This window comes from Colius striatus, chromosome 9 (genome assembly GCF_028858725.1).
Source record: "Colius striatus isolate bColStr4 chromosome 9, bColStr4.1.hap1, whole genome shotgun sequence".
Lineage (NCBI taxonomy): Eukaryota > Metazoa > Chordata > Aves > Coliiformes > Coliidae > Colius > Colius striatus.
The window spans coordinates 14,887,894-14,898,465 of record NC_084767.1 but is presented as its reverse complement, the minus strand read 5'-3'; the positions used below and the strand labels follow the sequence as shown (position 1 = coordinate 14,898,465).

At 48.1% G+C, this 10,572-nt stretch overlaps 1 protein-coding gene across 1 annotated transcript; it reads right to left on the bottom strand.

Annotated features, from left to right (window-relative positions):
* Positions 1-4,163: 4,163 nt before the first annotated feature.
* LOC133626070 (uncharacterized) lies at positions 4,164-8,887 on the bottom strand. The gene is made up of 2 exons (XM_062002652.1): positions 8,783-8,887; positions 4,164-7,163 (listed from the first exon to the last, which is right to left on the bottom strand). Exon 2 carries the CDS (start codon positions 7,159-7,161, stop codon positions 6,169-6,171), a length of 993 nt encoding a protein of 330 aa, XP_061858636.1. The 5' UTR covers positions 7,162-7,163; positions 8,783-8,887; the 3' UTR covers positions 4,164-6,168.
* Positions 8,888-10,572: the final 1,685 nt, after the last annotated feature.

The window sequence follows — 10,572 nt, the reverse complement described above, 5'->3', positions numbered from 1 at the left end:
ATTAAGGTTCTGAGCAGGACCTGGATACCTCTGGATTCAAAACTGATCGTGATCAAGCCTGTGCTTATATTTGCTTCCCCTAAAGACCAGGAATATTTTTTACTAACAGCACTGGTTCTGCTGTGAGCAAGGACCAACCAAAAAGGTTACTTTTGCAAATCAGCCTTCATCTGAAGCACTCAGCTTGTCTCACTAATCAGGTCTGAATAGCTCATAGGCTCAGCAAGTCAGAGAAGGCCCCTCTGTGCATCTGTACAGTACCCAGATGAGCAGGACCCAGGGGAGTTGACATTACTAATCCATGAGGCCATCTGTGTGCAAACGTCACCATTTGTTTAGTGCACTTTGATGCTTCTACAGCATGAGCTGAGGGGGAACATGTAAAGAGCATCTTGAGCAAAGTTGGTATCTCTCATGAAATTGCTTTGGAGCCTGGACATTTGAGATGTGGCATCTCCTTTTTCTGAAGCTGAGCCACAAGCCAGGTTTTGCTCCACCTGATGCTCCATCAAGTGAACTGGAAAGAGACAAATCAGGAGCTGTTTTCTCTCCTACATCCTTGTGACCAAAGGGAAAATAACAACTCATTCAGCTAAACTCAGCTGCCTTGTAGATGTCATATTCCACCATCAGATGAGATTTGGCAGACTCCCTCCTGGCTGGTCCTACTTTCACCTTGCATGGTCACCCCGCTTTGCAGCACAGAGCCTTTCTGCTTGATGAAGGGAAAAGCCACTGCAAGTTATGCAAAGTGCTGGCAGATAAAACTTGTGGTTAACACACAGGTTTTGCCAAGCTCACAGCAGGCTGATGGGCTTTCAGCTAGATTAATTTAAATGCAAAGACAAGAAATGGCTGCCAAAATGCTAATACACACAAGTAAATAAACTAATAGTTTGATTTCCCTCATCAGCTGCTATTAGAAATCTGTGCCTTAAATGCAGCAGAAAATTACTCCCATTACAAGCCCATTGCAAAGCACTCACAGGTTCCCTTTTGATTTTAAATGGCATTTGGTCTAACATTATGTAGCAACTAGATGGTATTCCACAATTGCCCAGCTTTTCTACAGCTCCTTGCAACAGCCTCGGAAGTGTTGCCTCCAGGAGCATTAATTCCAGGAAGGCTGCGCTTACCAGGAACATTACATCTGTATTTACACAACATGTATTTTGCATCAGCTCTAGTTTATGCCAGGCAAATTACACTGGAGAATCCCAGAGCAAGGGAAAAGACCACAAGCCCAAGATGTAGTGCATCAGGGGTCATCACTGCTGTCAACTGTGTCCCACATAAGTGGTGCCAGCCACAAAAACAATGTGGGCTCTGGTGAGCAAGGCAGAGAGCTGTGCTTGAATGATCTAACTCTTCAAACACCATCAGAAAAACTTTCAGCCATCATCTCAGATCTCTCTTCTGCCCGAGGTTACAGCTGCAAATGCTAAACACTTTGCCATTAATCACGTTGCTGATGGGACATAGGAGGTTTTCATTTAAAGCTGAGAGATTCCTGCTTAGTCACTAAATGCAGTTTAACTTCACTGTACGCCATTTATCATTACCCTCCACTTAGGAAGGTTCAAAGTTAATTAAAATATGCCCTCAATGAGCAATTAGGCCCAATTGCAGGCACTGCAGGGCACAGGAAAGCATGACACACTATCCACGCAGCCCCTGCTTTAAGCAGAGTGACCCTGTGTTCTGCCTCAGGCTTGGGTCTGATCATCTTAAATTAGTTCCCATGTTTTCTCTTGGAGCTTTACAATTTGTGTCTTTTCTTAAAACAAAAATCTCTGCTTTTATCCTAACCTCAGAGCTAAAGACCTTTGTAGAAACTGGTGTTGCTAACCTCACTCACACGCCTCCTGCATCTGCCTGTTTGTGTGCAGCCCTTAAATCTGCTCCATCATGTCTCTGGTCATTCCCATCCCTCGCTGAGACATGTTCACGACCAATCCGTGTCTGTGATCACACTGTGTTGGCTCACATTTTAGTTTCTGATCAGCATCTGTCTTTCTGGCTGTCTGTGTTGGCATAGAAAGACCCTTCCTGCAGTGGATGAGGGTCTCCTTGTGTTATGGCTGTTGTAGGAATTTCTGATCTGCTTCTGCATCGTACAAGCCTAATCACCAGATCTCATTAGCGAGGCTCGCTGTTTCCTCACCTCTGGTTTGAGCTGATGGGTGGCTTTGTCACTGAAACGGCAAGCACCTGAGGAAAGAGTGGGACCGTTTTATTTCTATCTCACCATCTCTGGTTTGTAAATTCTGGTCAGGATTTTCTGTGTCCAAACACAGTTACTGTTTGCAGCAGTAAAAGGCTGCATGATCATGCAAGCAAAATTGCACGTCAGTCCGTAGATTGCTTTGTGAACTGATTGTGAAGGCTGAGACTGAAAGCTGCCGGTGGGATTTGGATAGCAATTCCCCATTCAAATTAACCCAAATCCCTTCAGCAGTTCTGATGATCTCAATAAATGAGATTTTTCTGCCAGTGATTTCAAGCACAGAGCCTGCCATGAGATTGGCCATGGAAGCAGCACAGCTTTTATCTCATTCCGTGACCTAAATTCCTCGATAAGGTTTTCTTTCTTGTCTGGGAGCATTTCTTAACGTGCTGTGACTTCTGCAGGTTTATCCCAGCTGATGATTCCTCAGCTGCTATTCTGTATAGATAAAAAGAGAGAGAGCATTTCCCAAAGGCCCTGGGTGTACATCCATGGGTCACCGAAGTGGGGAACAGCAGGAAAAGTGCTATATAGCTTCACGCTTCATCCCCTCCAAATGCATCCCACTTCTTTTCCCCTGGAAGGACTGCAGAGTCCGTTGGCAGCTCTGGGTCACCTCCTGGAGAGCCCTTGGTGGCAGGGAAGCAGTGGGCTGTTCCAGCAGCAATGGGGTGAAGGGGCTGCCCCACATCCCGTCTCCCCATCGAGCTGGCCCAGAGTGCCTCTGTGGAAGGTGGCTGATCTTGCCTGGCTGCAAAACTGCCCTACCCCAGGAACTGTTGCAGCAGTTAACTGCCCCATGGTTTCACAGGGGCTGGTGTGCTCCTTCCCAACAGAGGCGATGGTGAAGAAGGTCAGGGCTGTGTTTTCAAAACAGCATTTATCAGAATCTGAAGGCTGGCTCCTGGCCCTCTGAGCATTCCCCGTCCTGCTGGATGCTGCTCCACTCACAGGCACCACCAGCCCCATGTTTCCCTTCTCACTCTGCTGCCTCATCCCTTCTGTGACCATAATTAGTCTGTCTCTTTGTTTCTCCCCCCCATCCCCACATTGCAGTGACTTTGTCACTTCTCAGAAAATCCAGTTGCTTGAGTAGAACCTCAGTTTTCATTAAAATATGCTCCAGAAAAAGGCAATTCGCTTAAGAAAAAGGCAATTCTCTCCAAAGCTTCATTCCTCCAAGCCTTGCAGTTATCTAGCACCAAACACCCAGTGCTCCATGGGCATGCAGCAGCCTGCTGCTGAGCAAACCTGGAACCCTCACCATGTTTACAAATGCCCCCCAGTGAGAAGCACAGCCCTGCAGACCACACAGCTGCTCCCTGTTCTACATAAGAGGAGCTGGGGACTTTTCCCAAGGCACCCTGGGCTGCAGCTGTAACCTGCTCCTGCACTTCTTTCTCTGGATATTGGCCGGTTTGCAGAGCCTGGAGCAGCAGGAGTGGTGGAGCACTGAGCCCATGCCCGGGCTCTCCTCTGGACACAGCACATCGGTGCTCCAATCCCTGCTTGCAGGTACTGGGGAGTTCTGCTGGAAAAGTGGATGGCTTTCAGGGTTTTGGAGATTCACAGGATTATGTGGCAGATGGAGAATCACAGCACTGGGCATCAGCTGCAAAAGGGGTGAGGTGTGGAGGCTCCTTTTTGCCTCTGCCATGAGGGTAACAATTTTAGCTACAGCATTACAGCACTACCTGCTGACACATAGCTTTAAGGGAAGCAAGTGCCTAGATCTTGGGCATGGAGGTCGTCACTCTGACAAGGCAGAAAAGCTTTGCAAGGCATGGATGTGTGGGAAAGAGCCCAGGAGCTACTGTGGTGACCTGCTGGGGTGAGAAGGTATTTGAGTGGCAAGCCTTCATGCAGTGAACCAGCCCTGAACTGAAAGCAATCACACACAGTTCTGCAGTAATGGAAACAGCAAGGTCACGTAACAATTTTATTTGTTTCCTCTGTCAAAAGCAGTGATACATGCAGTTGGCACAAGACTTGCTAGGCATTCATGTCATAAATATTCACACTGACAGAATTAAAAGTATCAGCAGGGCAATGAGGACAAGCATCACTTAAATCCCAGTGGTAACCTAAGAAGGAAGGGAAAGATGTGGAGGAGGCAGAGCAGGCCTCAGCTCTCCATCAGCTCCAACAAATGCTGGAGCCACCTTCACTTCTTTTCTTGCCGTGTGATTAGTTCAGAAACAAAGATGAGAAGCAGTTCAGCTCCATAGCACTAATGAGTTTTAACAGGAGAAAACATACTTGAGGTAAGAGAAGTGAGAATGAGATGCTCAATATGCTGACCTTTTGCTCCTTGAGCATATTTACACTTACATTGGTACTGAACAGAAGCTGCCTTCTCATTTAATCTGCTCAAGGGTGGTTTAGAAACTGCTTGTGAGCATTTTTACAATTACAGCTTTCCAATGGTATTTCCCATCTTCGCTGCTGTTGAACAGCCTGATCCTCGTACTCCTCCCCTCCATGCCAAAGGATTTATTCTTAGTAGTAGTCACAATAATTATGCTAGTGTTGCTTTGCAGTTTTCTCCCCTACTTCTCTTGACTGGCTGTGGAGACTGTGGTACCAGGCACGGGAATGTGGGATTGCTCTGACTGCAGGAGAATGTGCTGACACGAGACAGCTTCTCTGGACAGAACAGTGTCCACACAGCAGTGAGGGTGATCTGGATGTGTGCTCAGCACGCTGTGCTGACATCCCACAGCAGTGAGGGTGATCTGGATGTGTGCTCAGCACGCTGTGCTGACATCCCACAGCTGTGCAGGAAGGCTTCTCTTCTTACAGACTTCCTCTGTAGTGCTAACATCAACTGAAGTGCTTAATATACGTGATGTGCTGGATGGTGGTAACGTGGTTCTTTCATGTTTCAGTCTCCCAGCACCAGGCATAACACAGCCAGCGTGGCTAGCATGGTTAGGTAGGTGAGAGTACAGAAGCACAGATACGAAGGGAAACCCAGAAGTTATTTTACATGCAGGTCCTATGAACACCAGCCCAGAATCCCCAGTCTGCCCCTCAGCCAAAGTTGCTCTTCTGGGCACGCCACGGAGCTCGTGGGGCTCCTGCACCTGAGCACCAGCCTCCATAGGTGCTGCAGTGTGCAGCCTGGCTGGTGCAGTGCAGGGCAGAGCTCAGAGTGATACCTGTTTTCTTACAGCTGCACTGTGGGTTGTTCCAGCTGCAGGACAGTCGCCGCGCTGGACACAGCAGTGCCTGTCCAGGACTTCCAGCTCTCCTCCTGCCAAGGGTAAATCATGGAGTAAAGGTAACAGAGCTGTGCCAGGGTAAGCAACGGAAAAATCTCTATCCAGAGGAGTTGTAATAGTTTCCATGTTACCCTCTAGCAAATCCTCATAAGACTTTAAATCTTATGATTTAAAACCAAATACTATATGGTACTGCAGGTGACCTCTCCCATGATGTTCTGTTGTTGACAGAGTGATCTGTAATGGTCTCCTAGCAAATGCATGTGGTCAAGGAGAGCACATCTAGTACTGCCCAGGCATCTGTTGAAATGTTCCTGTCAGAATGACTGTTCCAAAGTGTGAGCAGCATCTGGCTGTTTGGCATTTGCTGGATGCCACCAGTAGTTTGATGTTCCTGCAGATCACTTCTCCAGAACAGATGGAGCTGAGACTCTTTCCAGCTTTTCTTCTTGCTCAGGACAGTTCTAGGCAATAAGTTGAGGGAAATGCTTTATGAACTGTTGTCTTTCCAAAATGAGAACTAATTGCTCTTTCCTTAGTGGATGAGACTCTGAGTTGTCCCTTTGCCCACTGATGAGGGATATGATGGGTCACAAAAGTCTGCCTGACTTGCATGCACAGTCAATCCGTGTTTTCTGTGTAAAGACTCCAGGGAGAGCTTCTAGAGCACAGAGTGGTTTTATCTTTTAAATAAAATTATTCTGAGCAGCTACTTCTTCACACTTCAGCAATAGCTGGGAGCAAACAAGCTTTTACCTTTGCTTCTTTCCAGATGCATCTGTGCTCTGAAATCCAGTTACGGATCACAGCTTTTCTAGGTACCTGGAAACACTCTGAGTACTTTTGCTTCGTGAGGACATCACCCATTACATTTTTGTCACAGCGAGAAGTTTCTCTCCCTTCTTTTTCATAGGTGCTTGCTGTATTGAACAAATAACTCTGCCTTCTCACAGAGCAGGGCAAGGCTGGGTTTCCTCCTAGCTTCCCTCTGGCTGAGGATGGCGATTGCTCTTCGGTGTTGATGAACATGGGGCTGTTTTCTCTCTGACTGTGGTTACTCCCTAAAACTGTCCCCTCATCCCTTCTGAGACACTTTGTCTCTGAGCAGGCTGCATCTTTCTGCACTGGTCTTGGGGAGGGAAGCCTTGGAAAACTGAACACTTGTGGAAAACTGGGGTTCCCTGTGACTTTTTCTTTCATGGTTGGGGGATGAAGTTCACCATCCGAGGTGGAAGAGTTGCACCATGAGTAACCAGTGCTGGAGCTTCTACCAAACAAAGAAGCCTTGGAGGAGCAGAGTTTTCCTGCACGGGTGTAAATTTGTGCCAGGGGGTCCTCTCTGGACCAGAAGTTGACTTCTGCAGGTGTGACTTTTCCCAGTGGCACCATGTTTGAGATGAAATTGGTCAATTTACATTTTGATGTTTCCAGCTGTGTCCTCCCAAGGGATGAGGATGATGACACATCTTCAAGGGTCTGCAGGGTCTTTCTCTCCTGGACCTCACAGTTGCTTTCAGGAAGGCCTGGGAAGGTGGGTCTGGCGAGGTGGCAGATGGATTGAATGTAATCATCACTGGAGTAGGAGTCTGGGCTGGTGGCAGTGCTTGCAGCGTGCTTCGGGTTGCTCATTGAGTCTTCCATCGCTTCCTCATGGGTTTCACGTATGGTTGGGAGAGGCTTTGAAAGACTCAATCTTATCCAAGGTGCCATAGCTGCAAAGAACAGACCAGATCTGATCAGCATGTGAAAGCCAGCTGTGGTAAAGAAACTCTGGGCTTGTCTCTGTAAAGTCCGTGTTACTTGAGCCACTCAGTGTTCTCTTGTGGCAAACGGGTGTTTACAGAGAGGTCGCTGGCAGTAGTTTTATACACATGGCTTCATAAAGAACCATATGTACAAAAGAAGCCAAGTGATCAAGCACAGTAGAAAATAAAAGGTTCATTAAAGAGACTAGCCATGGTGCTCCCTCCTGAAGCAATGCAAGGGATCAGCAGCCGAAACACTCTCTCCTCTCACTGCTCCAGTTGTATCAGCAAGGGACAAACTACACTCCTTGTTTCATACTCTGCTGGCCTGTTCACTGTAAGAGGCTTCTGACTTCACATTGTGTCCGATCAGGCAAAAGCTGATCTCAGCAGGAGAGGAGCTGACCTACCCCTGTGGGGAGCATCAGCTAAAGAAAGTGACATTACAGCTGATCTTTCCTAGAAGCTCTAAGTGATAATGCACAAACACATCCATTTTTCTCTCTGCTGGTGGTTCATACACATGGTTATGGAGCAGCAGATCCTTCCCTGAATGCTTATGTATAGTCAAAGGGATTTAATTCATGTCCTTTACATTCAAATTGTTATCCTTAACTCTTTTTAGAATGGATTTCCATCAAACTGTTCCCATTAGGTAAACACTTTAACAAATATTTAATGCTGTAGTTTTTGCTAACTGTACTGAAATTTTTTTTCTCCCCTTCTGGTAGAAGTGACCTTTTTTTTTTCCTCCCTATCCCCCTCCATGGAATTTGTATGGGAATAATCTGCCAACACAATATAGCTTTGTAGTGTGATTAAACACAAAAATGCTCTGCTGGCTATTTTTGTGCTTTGTCATTGCTGGAAATCAATCTGGCTTTCTTGAACCACCCTGCAAAGCTGTAAATCACATATGGAGTGCAAGTGAGCAGCTCGCTGAGCCCAGGGTAGAGCTTGTGGGGTGTCCACCCCTCCCCAAGCTGCTGTCGCCTTTTTACTGGTTTTCACCTCAGGTTCTTGCTACTGTAAAGTCAGTCAAACTGGGATTTGCTGTACAGGGAGCAGGAGATGCTTGGTTTAAATCTTATGGCCTTCTAACTTCCCTTTCTTTACTCTATCTGCTCCTTTCTTCTCATTGCTTTGAGCATTAAGATAAAGGCTTGCTCCTCCGCCCTCCCTGCCACCCCTTGCCAGAGCTCAGCGCTGCCAGGCTCCAGGCCTGCTCTGACCCCGCTGGATGCTCCAGATCCTGGGTACGGGCATGTCATGTTAACTTACCATGGGGCTAATCATTAACTAAGCCCTGTTAGTGTGCCTTCCTCCGGATGGAAATGAAATTACCTATTTACAGCAAGCCCCACGCGATGGGATGGATGGGTTCCAGCCCGGATGGAGACTCGCGGCGCCCTGGCCCCTGGGCTCGGCGCTAAGGGCACCTTCCCCTTGCTGCCCCGCAAAGCACGAACGCCCTGCCCTGCGGCTTCCTCCCGGCATCACCGGCCACGGCCATGCCGGGCCCTTCCCAGCCACACCCAGCGCACTGCCCGCGTCCAGCCCCCGGCGTTGGGATGGCCTCCCCTTACCTGCGCCGCTGCAAAGGGACGGCTGGCTTGCAGCTCCCTCGCTCTCCCTTGCTCTCTCCCTCCCTGTTTTGAGTGCAGAGTATGTGCTGTCTAAAACTAACCCGTGCATCCGGCTCCCTGCCTCCAGTCAGCTGATCCCGCTGCCTGTTTTGTTGCTGTTGCTAAATATAGCCCCGCTGGCTGCCTGCCCTGCCGAGAGCCCGCGGCTGCCAAGTGCCATGTAGCAGCAGGACAGCAAACGGGCTGCAGCGAGCCAGCGCCGTCCTGTCCCCAGCGGGATGCTCCGTGACACATCCCTGCCGCTCCACTGCCTTATTCCCGTTCCTCACGGGAAAGGCGAGTGCGGGGCCGTGGCAGGAGGGGCTGCCCGTGCTCTGGGTCGGGGAGTATGAGAAGACAAGAGGTAATATCACATTTCATTGCTGAAATCCCTAGATTTTTGGGCTGCTTTTGCTCTTTCTCTGCCTTATTTCGCGAGCAAATTTGTGCCACTTTGTCAGCATTGCCCAGAAGAACGGAGCGGGGGTGTGGAGGAGTGGGGATGTTTTGTGTGCTTGCAGCATTGTTATCGCTGCTCTCTTGTCTCGTTGCTCCCAGTTTTGACTGAGCCGTACATCCTCTGCAGAGGCGCGGCAGCAGCTGCACTGGCAGCCTTCCCCTCCCCGATCTCCCCTCCTCTAACCCCCCTCTCCCTGCTGTCCTCAGCATCGGCCTCGTTTGTGTTTTGCTGAGCTGGTGCCCACCGAGCAAGACCACACAAATGCATTTCAGCACATTGCTTTGCCAGGAGGATTGGCAGCAACTGACCTTCGGGTCTGTGAGCAGCAGGGATTTGTCTTTTGTTTTCTGCCTTATTGACAGGCTACAAACTGACTGCAATTCTCATATAACTCCAGTCTCTCTCTCTTGCAGCATCGCATAGGGTGGGGAGATGCATAGTTATTTCCTAAGGCCGTCCTCAGAGGGAGCTGGGGAACAACCACAATGCACATCCCTGTGTGACAAAGGCCAGAGAGCGTGACTGTGTTTCTGAACTCTGCTGCTCCTCACACCACCCATCCTGAGCTGCTGGGATGGATGGATGGATCAAGAGAAAAGCAGAAATCCTAGATTAAAAATCAATGCTTTAGTTTTAATGCAAATATTCCCAGTGTTACCAGCATTCAGGCTGGAATTGACTTTGGCTGCTCATTTGAACACCCAAGCCCATGCTCATCATCCAGGTTTTTTATCTCAAGTGAAAAGTAATAAGAGGCTCAAAGGACTTGTGCATCATCTCTTCAGGATATGGTTCAAAGCAGAAATTATTTGCTTTGTGGAAATAGCCACTGCTTAGCATTTAAGTGTGAAAGGTGTGCATGCTTAAGCTGTTTATCTGGCCTCTTAAACAGCTGAAGTCAGCTGAAATGACCCTCAACCTTCATGCATATAATTTTATAAAAGCAATGATCAGCTGGGCTTATGCTGTAGTAACAACCTGGTGCTTAGATTTCTCCTTCTTGCTTACAGGCACTGTAATTACCATAAAATACCAAAGAAACCCCAAAACCTCTCAGCTGGTCTAAGCAGCTGCAGTATGAAACTTAGGAAAGCCATTTCACGAGAAAAATCACTGATCTGGAAAAAAAGATCCATATGTGCAGATGAGTATAGGTATGTTCTCTTTATAAGACTCTTTGAGATAATTTCCCCTCCCTTGGAAAGTCCTTCCTCCTGGATGGAGATGTCTTTTTCTCAAAGACCGTGGGTTCCAATGGAGCAAGTAAAACCAAGGCTGTGGAAGGTTCCAG

Excerpts from the sequence above, each read along its gene's own strand:
- LOC133626070 (XM_062002652.1), bottom strand. The coding sequence starts at position 7,161 with ATGGCACCTTGGATAAGATTGAGTCTTTCAAAGCCTCTCCCAACCATA.